Source organism: Hemiscyllium ocellatum, chromosome 3, assembly GCF_020745735.1.
Source record: "Hemiscyllium ocellatum isolate sHemOce1 chromosome 3, sHemOce1.pat.X.cur, whole genome shotgun sequence".
In the NCBI taxonomy this organism is placed as follows: domain Eukaryota; kingdom Metazoa; phylum Chordata; class Chondrichthyes; order Orectolobiformes; family Hemiscylliidae; genus Hemiscyllium; species Hemiscyllium ocellatum.
Window position 1 is genome coordinate 14118228 of NC_083403.1, and position 23838 is coordinate 14142065.

General features: G+C 40.2%; 1 protein-coding gene across 2 annotated transcripts in view; it reads right to left on the minus strand.

Annotated features, from left to right (window-relative positions):
• Positions 1-309: 309 nt before the first annotated feature.
• LOC132830770 (CSC1-like protein 2) overlaps positions 310-23838 on the minus strand; it is a 196038-nt gene continuing 172509 nt past the window's right edge. Inside the window, exons 18-25 of one of the 2 annotated variants that reach the window (XM_060848613.1) lie at positions 23090-23155; positions 19447-19609; positions 14775-14880; positions 11505-11672; positions 9879-9994; positions 8113-8172; positions 5201-5278; positions 310-2807 (exon numbers count right to left, since the gene is read on the minus strand). In XM_060848613.1, the coding sequence (XP_060704596.1) occupies positions 2655-2807; positions 5201-5278; positions 8113-8172; positions 9879-9994; positions 11505-11672; positions 14775-14880; positions 19447-19609; positions 23090-23155 (910 nt within the window). In that variant the 3' untranslated portion in view covers positions 310-2654. The remainder of the gene's footprint in view (positions 2808-5200; positions 5279-8112; positions 8173-9878; positions 9995-11504; positions 11673-14774; positions 14881-19446; positions 19610-23089; positions 23156-23838) is intronic. The other variant, XM_060848621.1, reaches the window with a different exon arrangement.

Below are 23838 nucleotides of genomic sequence, written 5' to 3' on the forward strand. Positions count from 1 at the left end.
TAGGCATCTGTGAAAGTCTGTAATTGTCAGGTCATGCCCCCTAGGCAGTAGTTCTCAGATTTGTGAAGTCACTTTGGATAAATGAATGTCCAATTACTCCCATTATAATAGCACTCATAATTGCATTAAAATATTTTCTCAAATGTTACATGTACTGGATCCAGAAAATGCACTGTTAAACACCCCTCATGGACAAAGGCATATATTTAAATCTGATGGCTTGTATAAAATGGACTTTTGAGTCCCCCATATTTTCCAAATAAAAATGTCCAGTTGAATGTTTAACAGAGTGGAAAGACACACTAAGGATAACAAATTAACCTGTCATTTTAATGCGTTGAAGTCTGAAAGTACCAGGTCTCGGTAATGCAGGTACTGAAATTAATTTGGATCATACTTTGCTAAAATTCAATGTAAAGCACTCAGCAAGAAGGTATCACGGGAACCACTATCTTTCAGTGACCCGCAAAGAGAGAGAGGCTGGAACAAACAAATCCCAATGACTCACATATAGCTTGTTCTGTTAAATCTGAAGATAGTAAAGACAACAAACCCTCCTTGATCCTAAGTATATAGAAATTTGCTTGAGTATAATGGACGATAGGGTTTAATTTTCCATCTAATTCACTTTAAAAAGACCCTTAGGCCAAACAGTAGTTTATATAAATTCAAGAATGCAAACTTTGTTCAACAATAATGTGCACTTTCATCTGATCAAATTGCAAATGACATTTTGACAGGAAGGAAAGGAACAGTAATACAAATTAGTGAATGGGTTAGGGCCTGGTTAGAAAGGAATGTTACAGTTCCTGCTATAAAAGGATCATTTCTCACCAAGATGGACTAAATATCAATTTGTTTTTACCTTTCTGTAACCTGTTTTAAGATTGAATGGAGTCTGGGTATAGTAATGTTAGCAAACTGAGAATTCAGCCAAATATAAATCAGATAGATGATACAGTTTACAGGCTGCTAGGTGGAAGGAGTTAAATACTACTGTATTTGGGTCTGTAATCATTTCAGACACACAGAGGGGGAAGAGGAAGAGGAATAATTTACTTCAATCCTCATTGTTCTTAAGTTGCAGCTTGATCATTGCCAATAAAAAACTGATTTGCAAGTGGCTCCTTGCCATCCTCTCAGCCTTGATTGAGAATATCCTTGCCAAGACAAGCTACGGTTGCACCTGAGCCTGTGGTGGTTATAGTCGGTAGATAATGCTGGTTCTGCTTCAATAAATTTAAGTACGTCAGGCACCTTTGTCCAGAGTTGCTTTTCCAACATATGAAAGGTTCTGTCAAGCAACTTTCAGAAAGAGAATTGACAAGATTTGAGCTTCAGTCCTGGTTCTTTTCGGACAACTTCCCTTTCGGTCCCTACAACCTTGCTTGAGATTTTAAAAAATGGATCAGCTGTACCCAAAATCAGATTTTAAAAATCTATTAAATGGCCAACTTAGAAATGCTGTATGATCTTCAGTAAATCTTAAATGTATAATTCAGAAATAATTTTAAATGCTTTGACTGCAGGTAGAAGTTCAACTTTTAACCCCTGTCCCAAACACACCAGATGAGAACCAGATTATTGAACAGGAAATGAATCCATAATGAAAATGACGTATTCTTTACACAGGACATCTGAAAACTTCAAGGGGGGAGGGGGGGGGGGGGGGGGAGAAATGAAGTACAAAAACATCAGGTCACCTGCAATTTCAACATGGGATTATCAAGAGTACCACACTGCTCATTTTAACAGTCCTATTAGCAACTGTGAACTACATAGTAAGCCACAGATCCAACAGCCAGGACTGTTACTTTCTGCAGAAAACTTTACATTCTTTTAAATATATATTTCAACTGCAGTTGTGTACAAATGCGCTTTTAAAAATAAATAAGAAAATGTCCAGCAGAGTGGTGCTTCAGAAAGTATACATCTCAACACTTGAAAATGCAGGATTTCTACAGATCACCTCCACCTACAAAAGTGACATCACACAGATGATACCTGGTGCCAAGGACACATTTAAATTGGTCCTGACAGATCAATGTTGCTAATCCCTTTATAAACTCTTAAACTAAATTGTATACTTATAAATATTCCAACATGCTGGATCAATTTGACCATCCTTAGATGCTTACGTGATTTGAATTGGAAAAGGATCAATTTCACCAGGATTCTGTAACACTGATGCTCTTTTGTCTCACACAGTAAAGTATATCAAATATCAATCCTTTTCCCCCCTCTGTCATCCACCAAGCCCTCTCTTCCTGTTAGGGTATGTGTGCTTACAAAATCAGGCTGACTTGTTTGTTCCCTACTTTTGGTGGCAGATCAGAAGGCTTTCCTGGGAATGATGTTATGCTGTCAAATTTCCTACCACTAATATCAATGGATATGATGGCTGAGCATTTATAGTCGGGCAGGTAAAAATGCGTAGCTATTTTCTCTACAACTCCAGCACACCACATCATATTCCATTTCTGCTGTGTTCCTCCAATCAGCAAACAAAGACAGGAAAGGTTTAGCAAATTGCGTTGAACTGGTACAAACAGTACCAGAGGCTAATAATTACAGTCTGAAGTTTCAATGACCCAGTGGTGCCATAGTTCCCAGGTCCTAAACCGTGCAGTCTGATTAATTTGTTTTAAAAACAGTCAATGGTGAACTTCATTTTCAATTAGACTGTCTTCGCAGGACTGGAACTCTCCTTCATTATTCACATCTCTAGAACACTTCTGCGCTGCTGGCTCATCGTCATCTCCTGTGGGTTCTGACTGAGGATCTTGCAGTACCTGGGCAATGTATCTCTGCATATGAAAATGAGCACAGGTTAGTATTGCACTGTTTTACTAAGTAGTTTGTTAGAGAGCACAGAAGCAGTCTAGGTCTTTTTGCACACCACTGTACAAAAATGACATTTTACATTCATGGCCATTCTTCATTTCAAGTTTCTTGGAAGATTCACTATGACAGAATTTGTGCAGCTGACAACGGAATGGTTAGACTGGTCTTTGTTTGACATTTATTTTCATGGGAGGATAGAAATTAACAGTTTTGGAGATGCTGATCTCCAGTTTTGGAATATCTATGGAGGAGAAACATTAACAGCTGAGGTGTATTATCAATATTTTCTTATTTTATTGCAGATTTTAAGCATCTGCAGTATTTTCCATGTATGTTGATATAAGGGGTTGGAAACAGCCTGGCATCCTCTACATGACCTATGGGAAAATGGCAAATAACTCCACCTCAAACAGTTTAAAAAATTGTCCATAATTAGTGAAGTCTGAACCAAGAAGTGCAAGTTAGATTATTTCATTCAATGTTAAATCAGACTCAGAAAATGAAATAGAGGGGCAAAAGGATAGTCATCTTTGCTCCCTCACTTAGTCAAAAGAAAAAGTAACATAGATGAAAAAAAATTAAAGAGCCAACTAAAAACTGAAGGAATGAGACTCCACTTCTCCAGAAGATTTTCAGCAACAGAGGCACTGCTTGACAGTAATGAGGACTTATGAAGTTGTTAAGAAAGCTAGTTGGATGGAAATAGTCAAGGCCTAACTTTGTGGCATTTTACCTCCATCTATGAAGTTTAGGAACTTCATGCCTTAACATGGCAGAATGCTGTTTACACAATCTGACTGAAGGAATGGCACATTTTGGGCAGTAGTTTGAGTGGGATGTGTGTGTTTAACTCTACATGTAAAAAATGAGGTCTGCAGATGCTGGAGACCACAGTCGAAAAAGTGTTGCCGGTCAAAGCACAGCAGGCCAGGCAGCATCCCAGGAATAGAGAATTCGACGCTTCGAGCATGGGCTTATGCTCGAAGCGTCGAATTCTCTATTCCTGGGATGCTGCCTGGCCTGCTGTGCTTTGACCGGCAACACGTTTTCGGCTTTAACTCTACATGTCTATCATTGAGGTTGCTGTCCAATAAAAATAATTGCATTATTAGCCTCACTTTTACTGTAATTTTTATCCCAGTATAGAAGCAGCTATTTTACTCGTTAGTTGCTTTACTTATTTGTATTTACTCTAATCACATTCCCCTGCACAATTGTTCAAATGCTCTATTTATCCTTTAAAAATGCTTTAATCCCCGTCTCAAGAATTAATTGTGGTGAAGCATCGGTTTCTGTAGAAGATGCAAGAAACAAAACATTACCATACTGTTTGTCCTCCACTGTACTTTGTTGCCTCACATCAGTGTTTAGGGGCTCAGTGGAAGGGGGAAAGAGAGAGAATGCAAAACATTTTGGAAAGAGACTAGACGGAGGTGGATTAATCTGTTAAACCAGCAATACACTGCCCTGGTGTAACTTAGATTAACGAATCAGAATCTTTTCAGCACTCAACAATCCCAACTCCATCAGTAAGGACAGGAACTGAGGTAAATCCAAGTATCTCTGTATATCAAGAAAAGAGATGTGTGCTTTTTTTTAAAACAATGGAGAAAAATAAAGCACAGTCAGTGCAGGAGCAGTGACATGGCTTCAATTTAGCAAAACTGAGCAACAGAGAGAGGGGGACAACATTTTTTAATGATGATTTTGAGCTTGAACACAGACAGACTTATGGTAAATTTGAAAAAAAATTGTTGAAGCAGGGGAGATTCGGGCAAAAAAAAGGAGAACATGTGGCAGTGAGCTTCCTTGTTTGAGAAAGAGAGTCAAGGAGGAGTTGATGTGTGATTAACCTAATTTGGTGTTGTAAACTTTGAAACTTAAGTCTTGCCTTGCAATGACAGGAACAACAATTTACACTCGGTACAAAGAAATCCTGCAAAAAGGAAACAAAAAGCACAAATCTCACTCTGCTCAGTTAAAGGAACACCTTGAAATGTTTGTTGGAACTTCTAGAGCACTGTAGCAAAAGCAGTTTACTCGCTGTAATGTCAAACATGTCCAAGAGAATACAATATTGTTCCACTGTCAGGGTCAACTAGCTTGCTTGTAGAACAAAATAAAACAAAAAATATTTAGTGGCTCACAAAGCACTGGAGTTCCTGACAGTATGTGCTCAAGCCTTGATGTGGAGAGTGAAGCCATAATCTCCTCGTCCTGAGCTGAACTTAGTTATTGGCATATTTATAGTTGAAGAACTAGAACAAGACGAAACACTCAGCCATTCATTAATAAACCAGCAGCAATGAACTACACTTTCTGTCCATGTACAGTTAGAGATTAAAGGGTAACTTACTGTAACCTTTGGCGGGGATGAAGTACCTTCCCCTTGTCCATTTGTTTCAACAGCACCGTCCACTTCACTACGATCAATCTGAAAGTCAGATAAACATTCATTACACATGTGCATTATAGCATATTAATATATGCAACTCCAAACCCAAAAATCTCTCAGCACAAAAGGTCACTGTGCCAATTAAACACAGATGCTTTCTCCTATCTCACTGATCTGTGAATTGTTTTCATGAATGTTCCTTGATCCTCCAAAGATAATTGAATCAAACTAAGCAGTCCCTGTTGAGAAGCAGCAACACCTAGACAACATCCACACTTGAGCCGACAGGTGCCAAGTAACATTTGCATGACACAAGTACCAGGCAGTGAACATCTCAGCAGAAGAGAATCCAACCACTGCCCCTTGCTGTTCAATGGTTTGCCATTGCTGAATGCCTCACTGTGAACATTGTGAGGGTTGCCATTGACTGGAAACTGAACTGAACCTGCCAGTTACAACTGTGGCTGCAAGACCAAGTAGAGGTTGGGACTTCTGCAATAACCCACCTCCTGCCTCCCCAAAGTCTATCCACCATCTGCAAGCCACAAGTCAGGAGTGTGATGCACTTGCCAGCAATGTTCTCTCTAACTCATGCACCTGCATGCATGCTGATGGCAGAAAAACATACTGATACCATTTTGCACAAGTCACAGCTGCACAGGGACCTTGGAGATCATTGCAGAAGAAAGAAAGAAATGTAAAGAGAACGTGGCTTGCCAAGATGAGTACAACTTCAACAACACTCAAGAAGCTCGACATCAACCAGAACAAAGCAGCCCATTTGACTGGCATCCCATCCACTTCCCCTACTAATGAAGCACAGTAGCTACAGTGTGTACCTGCTACAAGATACACTGCAGTAACTTACCAAGCCTCCTTTGACTGCACCTCCCAATTTCTACCACCAGCGGATGAGTGCCACCATTTGCCACACATCATCCTGATTTAGAATTGTATTACTGTTCCTTCATTCTTACTGCCTCCCTACTGTGCTGAGTATACCTACTTCATCTGTATTGCAGCAATTCATGATGGCAATGCTGGACTAATCTCTGACAGCCACATCCATGAATAAAGATTTTAAAAAAAGGTGTCAATAACTCCTTGCGGAATCTCACCGAGTTTCTGCTGGAAGTCCATATAGATAACATCGGTAGTGATGGTCTCCTCTGTACATTCAACTAGTTTAGCTGGACATCTCACTCATTCCAAGCCACACTAATTGTTTTTGATTAATTGATACCTTAGTCATTTTGTCTCTGATAAGATTCCAACAATTCCCATACAATTTGTTATACTGACTAATGACTTATCTCTGCTCCCTGCCCGCCCCCATCATAAGGGAAGAAATACATTTGGAGCTTCAGTTCCCAAAGCACAAAATCTAAATGGAGGATTTTTTGGAAAATTGGGACTGATACATCTGTAGTTTGCACACGTATTTTTTTCACACCTTGGGAATCACCTGGTTCTGGACACTTGTTCATCTCAAACCCATTATATTTTTATTACATTTTAATGAATGTTCTACTCTACTTGCTGGCTTATTTCCAACTTCCCATGTATCACAAGCGTGTTGCCTGTTTTCATCACTGTGAAAACGGAAACGGGGACTCTTAAATTTGTCATTTTTCTCCATTAAACACTGTTGTTTCTTTGGCATTGGACCTCTTTAATGGTTCAATATTCCCCATTGATTAGCTGGTCTGAACACATGGTGATAGTGGTGGGCACTCCTATTCAGCTGGATGCTCTGGTGACAGTGGCACTTCCAGAACAATGTTAGGTGGGGAATTCAGTTGTTGACCCAGTTGTGGTTAAACAAAACTGTGAATGCAAGATGCTATCAAAGCAGTCGTGGTGAGGTACTTCAATCTATCCCCTATACAGTATACATTGCAGCCACTGTGGTGCGGTGCTTTGAGAAATGGAAGGTTACTGATCAAGGGAATTGCTGCATCCTGGTTACTGTTGAGCTTTCAGAGTGCTGCTATAACCTTAGCAACATGGGTGAGAAGTGCACTGCTGACTTGAGCAGATGATAGAGAACAAAACACTCCATTCCTGATCCTGGAACTATCAGGTCACCAGTTTGGGCTGAGAATGCAAGGGCTCCTTAGGAAAACAATGCTATTCTGGCTGTTGTGACAGGCCTGCAATCATCATTTTCCTGTGTGTCAGATCCAAAAACATTCAAGCTCGAGTCTGTTTATCGATAGTGAGATCACAGGTGACCTGTATTTTGTTTCCATTTGTCTAACTTGGCTCTGTCACCCCGAGTCCCCTCTCCTTAAACACAATCCATCAAAATTCCGTGGGACATAAAATTACTCTGAATGGCTGGTGTGAAGAGAGGAAGTTGCAGCAATGCAGGAGGAAACACTCCTGGAGTTAAAGCGTGATGCTGGAGTCTGACTGTTCGTGGGGTTAAGAATATTTCCATTTTTTTTGTGCTCGTGCTACTGAACCAAGCACATTAACAATTTAGGCACAAATTCCAACTTTGCATGTCCCCATCAATGTATCAACTGCTAAAGAGAGGTTCCCCCCCCCCCCAAAAAATCTCTGGAACTAATGACAAAGCAGTGAATATAAAATAAGCTTAGCATTTGTAATTTGTATTATGCTGTATACAGCACACCACATCTAAATGCATTTAGATATATCCTAATAATGACAGAGAGCAAGTCATTGCCCGAATTGATATCCTTCACCTAGAGAAGCATGAAATGAAATGATAAGAGAAAGATCCCAGCATGCAGATTGAGTTATCAAGGTTTTCAATTTGATTATTATGGATTACCATGATCGTCAAGTAAGAATGGTAAAAATTAGTCAAAGTTAATTTCCAAAAACCACGTGGTGAAAATTACCAGTGTCCTGTAACAGGATTCGTCCTCTGTACTTATAGCATCTGCTGGAGTGGAGGGTTGCTGAAAATCAACATTTTCAACAGTTATATTATCTACATGCGGAAAAAAAAAACCTGGCAAGGATCATCTTCCTAATAATGAAACCAGAAGACTTAAATCCTTTTTTATAATGCAGAGTGTTATCTGATCCCAGTACTGGCTCTACAATTAACCCCAGAAAATTGTCAAGATTCATCTTTCCAATATCAGAACTGGGCGACAGTTTCTCCTCCATTAAAGCCCATGGTATTAATGGAACCTAATAATGCTTCACAATTAAACACCAGACTCCAGGGCTTGAAAAACGTATAACCAAAAGATAAATAAAGCTGTATGCCTGTACTTGATTGCTGTTTAGAGACCCTCTGCCGGTATAAGGAATTACAGGATGTTTCACAGGAATACCTTTGTTTTTTAAACAGTTTGCAAAGGCAGCTGTACTGATCAAGTTCAGACATGATCCACAGTCGCTGGGATGAAACACTGGAAGGCTGTCAGAGTAAATGGAACTTTACCCCAGTGAGAAATAGCTCTTTTGGCAGAAGGAAGATTGGGGCAGAGGGAAAGAAACATGAATAAAGAATATGGATAGGCCACATGGCCTCATTCCTGATGAAGGGCTTAAGCCCAGAGCGTCGATTCTCCTGTTCCTCGGAAGCTGCCTGACCTGCTGTGCTTTTCCAGCAGCACACTCTTGACACTTTGAGCCCGCTCCACTATTCAATATGACCATGGCAGATCGGACTTTAACCACAACTCTACATTCCTGCAAAGCCAGGATAATCTTTCACTCCCTTGGTAACTAACATTATTCTTGACATTCTGCCAGCCTGGAAAACAGCCCATTTATTCCTGAGCTCTGAGGAAGGGTCACTGGACCCAAACATTAACTTTGATTTCTCTTCACAGATGGTGCCAAACTTGCTGAGCTTTTCCAGCAATTTGTCATTGTTTCTGATTTACAGCATCCACAGTTCTTTTGGTTTTTATTTAGCCATTTATTCTTACAGTCTGCCTCTGGTTGGCCAACAGATTTTCTATCCATGCTTAAATATCACACCCTACACCATGAGCTTTCTATTTTCCACAATAAACATCAAGCCTTACTTTGTACGTTCAGTAACTTGAAAAAAATCTACCTTACAGTAACAAGCAGACCATACATGCAATGTACCATGTATTATTCTGCTATGCCTTTAAGGATTCAAAGTTGTGAATGTGACCTGTGAATCTGGAGCTCAATTTGGGACTGCTGTTGGCGAATGAAGTGTGGAAATAAATACACATATTTGCATCCAAACTTATAAAGACCAAGAATGTTATAAACCGTTACAATATCCAAATTCATTCATAGCTACAATTACCCAACTCGCCATATTTAGTGTGCTCTGCTCTGCTATAAAGCCCATTTCTTTAACGTAAATCGGTGTTAACGTGATCGAAGAACTTCGACCATTATTTCTAGAACATGAACTTTCCTTACTTTTGTCTGGTTATAACTCAATTCTGGCTCCATTGCTTTAAATGGTGTGGCTGCTGCGTGATTCCCTTATAACGAGAGATCATGCAAGAACGAAACTATTGCATTATATCAGAGCAAACTGTAATTTGAGAGTGTTTATGCAGTAGTCTTCAAAAGACAAACCAAACAACATCACAACCGTATACCCCGCCACGAGTTTCCAAAAAAACATACAGCAATGTTCAGATAACAAAACATGACTTACCTTATAGTTATGAGCACTGAGGTATTTGAAGTGGCCAAAACAGACATGGGACAGGCAGATAACGATAGTGACCACCAGCACAACAAATGTAAACATGGACGTAGCAGCTAAGAACTCTGCATACAAAAGAGTTTTACTTTAAAGACTGGTTAATGAACCAATTAATCTCCATCCTCAACAAAGAACTTTCACTTAAAAAGGGTGCTTAACATAGTATATGTCCTGAGACACTTCATGGGAGCGTTCTCAGACAGAAGTTGTTACGAAGCTACATAAATAGATACCAGGACAAACAAAAGCTTGGTCAGGTTTTGAGGAAGAGAGGCAGAGAGGTTTAGCAAGGGAATTTCAGAGTTCAAGTCCTAATTTGCTGAGGGCAAGGCTGCAATAATATAGCAATGAACATCTAGGATTCCCAAGAGGAATGCAGAAATCTTGGACAACTGTCAGCCTGGAATTGGAAAGGGGATTAGAGCCTTGAAGAGGTGTGAACTGAAGAATGACATGAATGCCAAACTGAAAGCTAGACATAGGATTGATGGATAAGTAGTGTAAGGGGTGATTTAGGATTCTGGCAGGAGACATCAAGGATATGACCAAGTATGCTGTAGTCTCCCAATAGTGGATGATGTGAGGGTTAGGAGTCTTTGCTATACTGAATTACATTATATTTATGGTGAGTGGCTTTGTTCAATATTAGCAGTACTTTTTGTTAAAAACAAACAACCTGTACAAGCATAAGATTGTTGAACAAGTCTTTGTCACAGTATCAGAAGGGCAGCACTGAGAAGGAGATGTGCAGCAAGATGCAGTCAGTGAGGAAGCACAACATCAGATGTACAATCAAGAATGTGACTTGTGCTGCACAGCTAAGTTCCTCATATTGGTCACATGAAGACTCAAAATGAGGGCAAGTTTCATTCTTCAAAAAAAAACAATGAATTAGTTTAGTTTTTGACTACAGTTCTGAAGGATCCATGTTAATTTTACAAAACTTGTTCCATATTTTGAAAAAAAAATTAAAATCCTCAACATGCCATGATGGATTTTGAATCCACGCTCTTTGTTTATTACTTCAGATCTCTGAAGGGATGGAGCATTCTGATGAAGGATCATTGACCTAAAATAGTAAAGTTGTTTTGTTATCCTCTGATATTACCAGATCTCTTGAGTATTTCCAGCATATCGTTTGATTTTTACTCACAGATTTAGAGTATCCTGCATAGCTGCTTATATGGACATTGGACTGTAAAATCATCAGCAACAGTCCCTCACAGACAAGGATGATTTTCACTCTTAGGGTGAGTCCGTAGGTGGCTGTACAGACCGACACAGCTACTGGGGACTCTGCTACACTTGAGGCAGGGGGTGGGGGAGGCATTGATGTGGCAAGGACTTTCAAATTGGGTCTTGCAAGGCCACCTGAAACAGGCAGATTGGGCCTCAACTTGATGCTTCATCTGAAAACTGACAATGGAGCAGTCAAGGAGCGTATGGTTAAATTTCAATGCACCGCCTTGGGACTTGGAGGCAAGTGTGTGAACCACTGAGGTTGACAGAAGGATTGGATGAAACAGATGAAGCAGTAGAAAAACAAGAGAAACACCCACAGGATGGTCACCTTACCTGTTCTTACAGTAGAGAAGAAAAGCAGACATAACAGACACAATATTGGTGCCGCCACCACCTGATTCACTGCTCCTGAGTGGATCTTCTTGTCCAGTTTGGCAGGCAGGTAAGCATAGTACAGATTGTAGCGATCCACCAAATGCTTCAAAAGCATGTACATCAAACCTAATAAAAGAACCTTGTTTAGAAAAGTTCTAAAGAAAAAAAAATGCAGACAATTTAAAAAACAAACAACTGAGTTTTTTTTTGTAGCTGCGTCTTGATGGCGAAAGAAAGATACAACATGAAATTGGAGAGGCAGTTTGCTGCTCAAAGGCATGCACTGGGATGCAGGACCATGATAGCTGAAGGTAACGGTGGGGCAAGGAGAAGAGTTCATCAGAGCAGAATCAAGGTTTAAAAAAAGCCTGTATATAACATCTTTCGTGACTTTAGCATAGCACATGCATTTTATAACCAAAGTGGTATTTTTGAAGTGTAGTCACAGTTGTCACGGACTAGAAACTGAACTGGACTAGCAACGCCAGAGGGCAGGTCAGAGGCTGGAAATCCTGCAGAAGTAATTCATCTCCCGACTCCCCAAAGCCTGTCCGTCACTTTTATAAAGCACCATGTCAGGAGTCAATTAAAATGGGGAGAAAATCATCTTATCACATGCAAGAGTGTTCAAAGATGAAACAGACAACTGCTGCCAAGAGACAGGAGTAAAGGACACTCTCAAGCATCTTGAATGGAATTGATGATATAAATGGAGATTTGTGGTTAGATCTCCCAGCTACTCTGTTGGCTGAGAGGATGTCCATCTTGATCCCACAGTTCAATCTTGGGTGGTGAGAAAGCCACCATCTGAACTCAGCTGGAATAGTGGATTTGATGAAAATCATGCAGAATTTATTCTTCCCTTTTGTCATGAAAATATATAGTTTTTCCAGACTTGAAAACAGAGGAACAAATAAAAAGTAATTTTTGACACTTTGCAGAATTTCAAAAGGGTTGCCATGTGGGTGAAATGCTGGAGAGCTATCATGATGTAAAATCACACTAATCAGGCCCTTCTGAAGAGGTGGTATAAAAATAAATGCATAAAAAAAAAAGGTGTCGTCCATTTAAGGCAGAAATGAAGAGGATTTTGTTCTCTCAGAGGGTAGTGTATCAGTAGACTTCTACACTGCAGAGGGCTGTTTTGACTGGGTCCTTAAGTATATATGAGATAGATATATTTTTCAAATCATGAGGCAATCAAGGGTGGTGGGAATAAGGCAGGAAAGAGTGAGGATGATTTGATCAGCCACGATCTCATTGAATGGCACAGCAGACTAGATGGGCTGAATAGCCTACTTCTGGTATGTTAAGGTCTAAAGTCTCCATTTCATTGTAGGACGGAGCCAGTTAACCATGCAAGCTTGTGCTTATTCAGCTCTTTTGTCTCCTATATCATTCTGCAAGGAAATGGAACTAATGCATCGCCAAGGGATTAATTCCTGTATCTGCTGAGGTCACCATGAAGCTCCCACTTTTTCAACCTCACCTCTTGCCTAAGGCATGGTGACCCTCAGGTTAAACTCCCCACCAGTTATCTGTCCAGTGAGACAGCAGCCCTCCAGCTCTGAAGGACTTTACTTGTTGAGATTAGATCAATTTTGGTCTGAAAGAATTGTGAAAAAGGCTCAAGGAGCTATTGCTTATACACCACTAAAACTGATCCTGACAGTCTACACGATTGTAGTTGTATACAGCTTCACTATGGAGGCTCAACGTTGACAAGGAGAGCAAGAAACAGAAAAAGACAAGTGGAAAGTTTTCGGAATTAAGCTTCTGCAACCAAATCAAAATTCAAACCTTGAAAATGTAAACTGGTTACTTGCCAACTGACAGACAAGTCTCTAAAACACATCTTAATTAAGGCTATACACTCCCATGGATTTGTTTAAAGAGATGAAGATCTACTTTTAAGCTGGAAATTGATGAACTACAATCTAGAGAATCATTTTACAAATAGTGAGTGGTGTCCTATTGTTACTGAAAATTAGGACACTGCCTAGCTATTTACTCCCTAATCCAGGAATATTGAGACAGGCTGCCAATCCTGAAAGTCACCTGGGCTGCGATTGGCTTCTTCAACTGAAGGGAAGCCTGGACTTTTCCTCATCTTTATGACTCCGTATCAGACTAGACTTAGTGGTGCACATAACCACTAAGCCTTCAAGGGAGCTCACATGTTCACCATATGACAAAAAAAAATCAATTATAGAAGGATAACACTTTGCTAAGCAACCACTGCTGTTTAATCCTTTGCTCTCATTATAAAAAGGATTTTAATTAAAAGAGCATTCATGCACTGTAACCAATACATATATTATGGCTCATATTTCACTCCATTAAAAAGGATGTTTTGATTAGCTGTAAACTAATAACTGAAAAGTAATTTAATTTATTGTTGTACATGATGTAAAACGAATACCATGGAAAACACTAAGGACCATTATGTTGTGTCAAACTTAACCTGTTACTGCATTAGGATTTTAAATTTCCAGGAGAGGTCACTGTTGCTCTATTTGAAAATAAATGCTGTATTTAGCTGAAAATGATAATTAGGATTACTCAAACACAAGGGGAAGAGCACCCAGATACATTGCTATCTATTCCCAATTATATTTTTGTTATTTCATAGTTGCATTAAAACAAACAATATTTTTCATCTTCTGAGAACTCAGTTATTAGTGAGCATTTGGGCGGCACGGTGGCACAGTGGTTAGCACTGCTGCCTCACAGCGCCTGTAGACCCGGGTTCAATTCCCGACTCAGGCGACTGACTGTGTGGAGTTTGCACGTTCTCCCCGTGTCTGCGTGGGTTTCCTCCGGGTGCTCTGGTTTCCTCCCACAGTCACAAAGATGTGCGGGTCAGGTGAATTGGCCAAGCTAAATTGCCCGTAGTGTTAGGTAAGGGGTAAATGTAGGGGTATGGGTGGGTTGCGCTTCGGCGGGTCGGTGTGGACTTGTTGGGCCGAAGGGCCTGTTTCCACACTAAGTCTAATCTAAAGTCTAATCTTGGATAAATCAACTCCTTAAACCTTAAAATCAAGGCAGAGGCGCACTGCATCAGAGATAAACCATCCAAAGGTGACAGCAGCAAACTCACTCTAAGAGGGAGTGATGGGATAATCTACTGAAGAGATGGCGCTGCTCTATCTTGGTTAATTCAGCATGGTGGAAGAGGCTGCGCATCTTGGATACATCCTTTAACATGTCACCAAGTCAAATACTCACCAAATGGGACTATAATCGGACATGTGATGCTGTAGGTCATGACAACAGTGAAGACGCACATCATCCACCCATAGGCAGCTCCAAACTGAAACTCATATGCTTGATGCTAGAAGACGAAAACGCAACCGAGACACACAAGTCAAACTAACTACAAATATCAGCAGGAATATTTGCTGAAGGGATTAATTTAATGCTGGGAGGAGGCTGGTAAATCAATGGCATCAATAAAGAGCAGGCTTCATTTTTATCACTTCTGCACGTATACATCGGAATCAGCTAACTCAACTTTGAGCTCCAAGCAAAATGAACAATGTCAACATTATTTCACATTAAAAACAAACTAGAAAGAGAACAGGATGAATATATGTTATATGTGGTCTTTCACATCTAGAACCTTGACTCAGTTACAGTGAGCTAGGGCTTGTGCTCTTGATTACCTCAAAAGGATCTTAACGAGTAAACTTGAAAGGGTTCAGAAAAGATTTACAAGGATGTTGCCAGGGTTGGAGGATTTGAGCTGCAGGAAGAGGCTGAACAGATTGGGGCTGATTCCCCTGGAGCATCAGAGGCTGAGGGGCGACCTTATAGAGGTTTACAAAATTATGAGGGGTATGGATAGGGTAAATAGGCAAAGTCTTTTCCCTGGGGTCAGAGTGTCCAGAACTAGAAGGCATAGGTTTAGGGTGAGGGGAAAGATATAAAAGACCTAAGGGGCAACTTTTTCCACAGAGGATGGTACGTGTATGGAATGAGCTGCCAGAGAAAGTGGAGGCGGCGGATACAATTGCAACATTTAAAAGTCATTTGGATGGGTATATGAATAGGAAGGGTTTGGAGGGATATGGGCTGGGTGCTAGCAGGCGGGACTAAATTGGGTTGGGATATCTGGTCAGCATGGACAGGTTGGACCAAAGGGTCTGTTTCCAAACTGCTCAGCAACATCAAGTAACCCTGACATGGAAGTACAAAAATACCTCAATGACGTGTATGAGAATGTGTGTGTCAGAAGCAGACTGCTAAGATAACAATAAAATAAACGCTTCTATAAATCATCTGGCATTATTGATACTAGTGCTGGATGCCTGAAGCTGAAGCATAACATGGCTGTTCTTTCAAACACTACCTTGCAGTAGATTATAATAAAATATTGTGTGAATGTGAGCTGCAAAACATGGTTGTGTTTGAAATGAACCTTCCATTTTAGATTTCAGAGATATGCATGGACCTGGAGAATATTTTTCAGAGGAAGTCAAAAAGGCACCGATCAAGAGCTTAACAGTGTGGCAGGGGAGGGTTATCATGTAAGAGAAAACAAATAGGTTAAAGTATAGACTTACAGACTGCAATTCCTGGATTATTCAGAAGGGCTGGGTGGAGGGAATGGGATGTGGAGGGGGAAATTCAAGGGTTTTGTGAATCTAATTTCTGATGTCAGTTTCTATCCTTCACTATGTATTTTAAGATGGTCCACTACAGAACAAAATTGAAAATCAGTGAGACACTTGTGGTGAGAGGGAAAATAGAAAATTTTAATTGTATCTAACACATTCCATTCCTGATCCTAAAATATAAAAAAAGTATTCTATTCCTAATAGAAATGGAATAAGATTCATTAAGTAGCTCGTCAAAAATAAGTTTTCAGAAAGAGCTGTGCAGCATCTATTCACGGTTAAAGAATGTAAACTGGAGCATAGGAGTGTTATTCTAATATTAGACCAAGATTACTAACTTTGTAGAGTTAGTGTATTTGAGTTGGTGCAAATTGCATAACATGACCAATTACTGTGGACAGTCATCACTTTACCGGTTTCTGCCTCTTCCAACGTATTTGTTTTGAGTTCAAAAATATGTCCCAATATCATCTTTTTCCCTTACTCTCACCTGTTCTTAACTTTTCCTTCATATTTACTCAACTTTTTTCTTTGCCTCTCTTTCACTTGCATTTCTTGTTTGCTTTCCATTTCCTTCCTTTCTCACTCCCTAAGGATTAGAGGCAATGAACACAATGAGGTAATATCAAGTGCATTTTGGGGTCCCTGAATGGTTTGAGAGTGTAAATTTAAACCACAAATCACTAAGCAATAGTCAGAACCTTACTGAAGGCAGCCTACACAGAATACCAGATTTAGCTTATATTTGAGAATGGAGGCAGTAAACATCAATTAATAAAATAAAAAAGCATTTTCAAAACTGTCTCTATATTAATAAATATTTGAATAGCCATTTCCTTATCTGCTTAAATCTTTTGAAGATACCTTTATTTCCAAAACCTTCGCAATTCTAGTTTTAAAATTCAAGTTACCAGACATGCTCTGACACACCCATGAAGGAATGGGAAAGGTATCAAGGAGTGTCAGTGACTCATTGAAGAGCGGCAGATGGAGTTTAATTCAGACAAAGGGTGAGGTATTGCATTTTGGTAAAACAAACAAAAGCAAGAGTCAACAGTTGGGCCTTGGGTAGCATTGTAGAATAGAGAGACCAAAGGGTTCAGATTCATAATTCTTTGAAGTTTGCGTCACATATAGACAGAGTGGTTCTGAAACTGTTTAGCATGCTTGCCTTCCTTGCTCAGACTTTGAGTACAGGAGTTGCGATGCCATGTTGAGGTTGTACACGGCATTGGTGAGCCTCTTCTGGAATACTGTGTACAGTTCTGTTCGCCCTGTCATAGGAAAGATCTTAAGTTGGGGAGGGGTTGGAAGAGATTTACCAGAAAGTTCAGAGTGAAGGCTTGTGTTAGAAGAGGAGGCTGGATAGTCTGTGACATTTTTCACTGGACCATAGAAGATTGACAGGTGAGACCTTTTTAGGTTTATAAAATCATTAGGGTTATAGATATCTTTGCTCTAGTGTGGGGGAAATTTCAACATTGGGGGTATGTTTTTAAGGTGAGAGGAGAAAGATTTTTAAAAAGGACACGAGGGGCAACTCTTTTAGAGAGTGGTTCGTGTGCGGAATGAACATCCAGAGGAAGTGGTGGATGCGGTAACAGTTAAAAAAACATTTGGATAAGTACCTGAATGAGAAATGTTTGGAGGGATATGGGCCAAGTGGGACTAGTTTAGTTTGGGGTAATGGCCGGCATGGACTAGTGGGACTGAAGGATTTGTTTGCGTGCTCAATGACTCATTCCTGCAAGCCCTGTTCTCATAAGCTCATTAGTACTTGCGCCCTTTACATCAGAAGAGTTATTAGGAATAAGAACCACTTACTGAACTCCACTTACCAAAGGGGCAATTAGGTAAACTGTAGCAATCCAAATCTTGCCTTAGTCAACATCAGCTAACTCAGTCTGGAATAAGCAAACCAACTTCAAGAGACTCAAAATGGACTTAAAACGTTAGCTCTCTTTCAGAAAATGCAGTCAGATGGAGGAGTTTGTCCAGCACTTTACTTTTATTTCAGAAATTCTCTGGTACATGCAGTGTTCAGATATACCTTGGGCTTACGATGCAAGCTACAAAACTCCCAATTTAAACTTGAGTACAGAGTTGACTTTTAAAGTGTAAGTGCACTTGCAAATGGATTTTTATATATGTATGTTCAGCACTGACAAAAGCCCACATAGCTCTCAGATGTGCAACACTGTTTCAGAAGTGTCAGCTCCAGATTGGTTAAAACTACTAAACAGCTTCAGTAAACTGTCACTTCAAATCTCAAAACATTGGACAGAGTAGATATTAAGAATCATGACATGAAGGGCATTCAAAAGACTTCATCCAAGGAGACTTCATAATTTCAAGCAAATGCAATAATTTGAGGGAAGAAAGAAAAAAGCCACCCCCAAGAAGTTTTATAAGTTCTTCCTTGTCTAGCAGTGTTGCGTCATTATAAAATACTTGTTAAAATCAAACAGATGGGAATATGGGGAAGATCACATTTACCCGAAATAAACTACATGCCCATTCCTCTTGAATGGGAACGTGTCACTAAGTTCAGAGCTTAGGTGCAAGTTGGGAAAGATCCGAGCACAAGGAATCCCAAGCACGTGCACAGGGTTGACTGGAAGTCAGTGGATCTGCTAAAACAACACCGCTCATCAACAAGCTTCCGGCTGCCTGCCCAGTCAGGACTCACTTGACCCATCAGTTCTGCAAGAGTTATCTGTAGACAATACAAGGAATTCCAGCCTTCAGGTATTCACCTACAGGATGACTGGGTGTATGACGTGCCTGTGGTGGTGGTGTCACAGGGTGGGTGGGGAACCATGGAAGAGAGAAAGTCGCCTTAAACTTGAGCAGGGGTATAATTTCTAAATTATTTTCAAATAGGTTTAAACCTTCGAACCAACTTGCTTGATATAGAGGGGGATGGCGGCTTAGTGTTAATATTATTGCACAGGCAGAGGCCCAAGCTTACAATCTTGGGACATAAATTAAAATCCCATCATGACAACTAATGGAATTTAAGTTCAAATAATAAATCAGCAATGGTGACCATGATAAACATCTGGTTTACTAATGCTCTTTAGAGAAGGAAATCTAGCATTTTTGCCTACTTCTGGCCTACATGCAACTCCAGATCCACACAACTTTTCTCTGTAAAAGCCCAACAAGCCACTCAGTTGAGGGGATGTTAGTGATGAACAATAAATACTGGCCTCATTACAGAGGCCCACATCCCATTACAAAATAAAAAAAAAGGAGAAAGATGGATCAAAGACACCTACACGTTTGACGTTTTTCCTCTCTGCTGCTGACTTGGCCAAGGAGAGGCGGATCATGTACATTAATAGGCCTGGAATGCGCAGTAGATCCATGGCATTCCCAATGAATGCCGAAGCAATCACATAGTTTACAAAGAAAGCGCCATTATCAGGGAGAAAGACACACCTAAAATAGAAAGCAAGAACAGACTGAGGAAAAAAAAAAATTATACAGAGCTAATGAATAGACATACAATGATGATGAATGGCTCTTTTGATATCAGAATAAACTTCCACACCCAAAACAACATTAGTCAGGTATATCGGCGACAAATAACCTGTTTAAACTGGAACCCTGTAGATTAGAGGAAATGGACTAAAGGAATTGAGTAAAGTTCATGTAAAAGGCAGAAATTATTCATTAGTTCTTAAACCACTTGGTCAAACGCTCCGATATAGACCTAACTTTTATGGGTAACATTTAAGATGGATGGTCACTAATCTCAGATTTAGGTACTTAAATAAGTCTGGATTTTATTAATCAGCATTGATTTACAGAGAGTCAATTCAAATTCTTAGCTGCGACTTTGACAAAATAAGCTTTCAGAAAGCCAACTGCATATCAAACAAGGAAACACAATTGTAAGATGTGATTTGCTCTTACAACTAACTCTTAAATGCTGGCTATTAACTTGCATACTAATGTAGGGATGGATTAAATGGTAGTTTTTAAAAATACTTTTGTCAACAGTTGATCTGCGACATTATTGGTTTAGGTCAGCTGTTTACAGGGTGGCTGGGTCACAATTGGAGGACAATACCTGCCCTGCATTGACAGTTTCTGCCATAGGTCTTAGTGTGACTCAATGAACCGATTCCTACTTGCAGATTTTTTTGGCATATTAAATCAGGCTTACCTACAAGGTAGTGGGACCTGAAATGCAGTCTTTGCTTCCTCTTGTTCCCTTCTCTGCCACTGTCCGGCCTCATTAAACACTGCAGCTCAAAGCACGATGTACATTGAGCAGCGACATGTTTAATGACTGGCAGTAAACTCCTGCCAGTCATTGTATCAATACTGTTGCACTTCAGAGTTTCATAAGAACACAAGAAACAGAAGCAGGACCAGGCCAATTTAGTGTCTCAAGCCAGTCACTACTGCAAACCCTTTTGCACTAGCCCAAAGTTCTTAACTCTGATATTTATAAGATCTTAGACATAGGAGCAGAATGAGATCATTTGACCCACTGAATCTGCTTCACTATTTGATCATGACTGATAGGTTTCTCAACCCTATTCTCCTGCCTTCCCCCATAACTCTTACCAATCAAGAATCTATCTTGCTCTTAAATAAACTCAAATGACTTTTCTTCCACAGCCCTCTGCAGCCACAAATTCCATACATACACCACCCTCTGCCTGAAGGGTTTTAAGGGTCACCCCTTCATTCTGAGGCTGTTCTCTCAGGTTCTAGTCTCTCCTACCAATGGAAACATTTTCTCCAAGTTCATTCTATTCAGGCCTCAGTAATCTGCAAGTTTCAATCGGATACTCCCCATCCTTTTGAACTCCAGGGTTCAACATATGACAAGCCTTTTATCCAATTATTCTTGTAAACCTCTTCGAAAACCTCTCTAAATGCCAGCAGACATGTTCTTCGATACAAGGTCAAAAACTGCTTTCAATACTCCTAATGTGTCTAACCAGAACCTTCTACAGCCTCAGCAGTGTAGGTTTGCTCTTGTATTCTAGTCCTCTTGAAATAAATGCTGACATTGCATTTGCCTTTCAAACTGCCAAATGAACCTGCGTGTTAAGGTTAACAGAATCCTGAACTAGGACTCCCAAGTCTTTGTGGTTCAAATTTCCAAATTCTTTCCCTGTTTAGAAAATAATCTATGCCTCTTCCTATAACCAAACACTTGCCCACATTGTATTCCATCTGCCAGGTCTTTGCGTACTCTCCTAGCCTGTTCACGTACTTCTGTAGCTTCCCCATTTCCTCAACACTACCTGTCCCTGCACTACCTGTAAAACAGGCATCTTACTACTTGCAAAACACAGCTAAGGCCATAAATCCAAGCGAAGCCATAGCATTTTGATTAGTTTTAGTAAAGAAATGCAATTGCTTTACTAAGTAAGTTATTTAATAATCAAAATGGAGAAGAGTATGAATTTTTGACACTTCAAACTCATTGGAACATGCAACATGTGCAAACATATCCATCTCTTCAGGGAAGGGTTTGCAGTTCTATGCTTTATAACTGCTGCACCTAGAATTTCACAAAACCCCTTTGAACATATTCTTATTCTGGAATCTGCAAGCACTGTTCCATCAAATGGGGAGCTGAGCAGGTGATCAGTGGCACTGGACTGTAGGCGAAGGGTGGAGATTAGACTTTAGGCAACATGCCACACCTCCTTCTCAAAACATTGGGAGAGCTGAAAGACTTGGCAGAGAAACACAAAATGCATTAAAAATTAAAAGAGGAGGAAGGGAGAAAGGGCTAATGATGCACCTTCTAGCAACATCTTCAATGGCCTGAAAGAGACAGATTTGGAAACATTAAAGATGCAAGGTGCCAAAGAGATACAAATTATTTCAATTGCACTGGCACACCAGACAGCCTACTCAGAACACCTTTGGAAAACACAGTTAATAGAACGGTGACTCAGTGGTTAGCATGGCTGCCTCACAGCACAGGGTCCCAGGTTCAATTCCAGCCTCGAGCAACTGTGTGGAATTTGCACATTCTCCCTGCGTCTGCGTGGGTTTCCTCTGGGTGCTCCGGTTCCCTCCCACATCAAAGATGTGCAGATCAGGTGAATTGGCCATTGTTAAATTGCCCATAGTGTTAGGTACATTTATCAGAGGAGGGTGGGTTGCTCTTCGGAGGGTCGGTGTAGACATGTTGGGCCGAAGGACCTGTTTCCACACTGTAGGGAATCTAATCGAACCTAATTTCAGGAACAAATCTAAGAAAAGGCTAGAAATGGATGCAACAAAAATCATCTGTGGAGACAGGAAGAGGATCAACCTTCTCAAATAAAGAGCTATTGATCTGAAACATTAATTCAGTTTTGTTCTCCACAAATGCTGCCAGCCCTGTTCAGTGTTTCCAACATTGTTTTATTTCAGATTTCTCGCATCCACAGAACTTGGCCTTTGCCATATATCTATTTCAAAATGCACTTGGTTAACTGAAATATAGCTGTGAACTTGTTTTTATAAAATTAACATTTATACATCAGTTCACATTTTCGATAAAAGGTTCCCACTCTTAACATCTAGAGATGATGGCTCTTCAGACTTCCACCCGTATGCTGACCAGCGTAGGTCATGAGAACCGGAAGAACTGCAGATGCTGTAAATCGAATGAAAACAAGTTGCTGAAAAAGCTCAGCAGGTCCGGCAGCATCTGAGAACAGAAATCACAGTCAACGTTCCGGGTCAGGAGATCCTTTCTCAGTTCCAAGGAAGGGTCATTGACCCTGAAACATTAATTCTGATTTGTCTCCATCATAGACAAGTCCCCCGATTCTGCAGTCACTTATCTCTCAAATTCTCCAAGAGCGTCTGTGCACACAACAACGAACACTTTAATAGATAGGGTGAAGGAGTGAATCAACTTGTTAATATTGGGAGGCTCTCTCATTAGGTACTCACTCAAATCGAACTGTAGCTTCTTCCAGAAATTTCTTGTCAAATAGCCAACGGAAAAACAGGTCCAGACTGGAATAGAAATAAGCCCCATTGAGAGATACAGCTTTCAATATAGAATGGTTACAGCATAGAATGCGACCATTCGATCTGTCATGTCCGTGCTGTCTCTCAAGTGCACTTTTAAAATTCATTCATGGAATGTGCCTTTACCTCGTTTGAGAAGACAGTGGCGTGCTGCCTTCTTGAACTACAGCAGTCCATTTGTTTTAGGGAGACAAAAATGCTATCGGGGGGGGGGGGGTTTCCAGGATTTTAACCTCAACATGGAATTTATCTACAACCACTCAACACCTTTGCCCCATAGCTCTGTATATTCTTCCCTTTCAGAGAGTATGATGATAATCCATTCACTCCTTGAATACCTCCTTTGAATCATTCTGAGCAGTGAATTTCATATTCTAATCGTTGCATGAAAGACTATGTTGCCATTGCTTTTGTGAATTACTTTAAAATCAGTGCCTTCTAGATCTTGACCCTTCCATCAATGGAAAAAGTATTGCCATATCTACCCTGTGCAGACCTTGTAATTTTGAATGCCTCATTCAAATCTCCTCTTCAAGGAAAGAAAGTCCAAATTTCTCCAATTTATCTTTGTAACTGAAGTTCTTTATTCCTGAGAACATCATGAACCTCATCTGCATCCACTTTAACACCATAACAACCTTCAGGTGGTGAGGTGACCAGAACTGAAT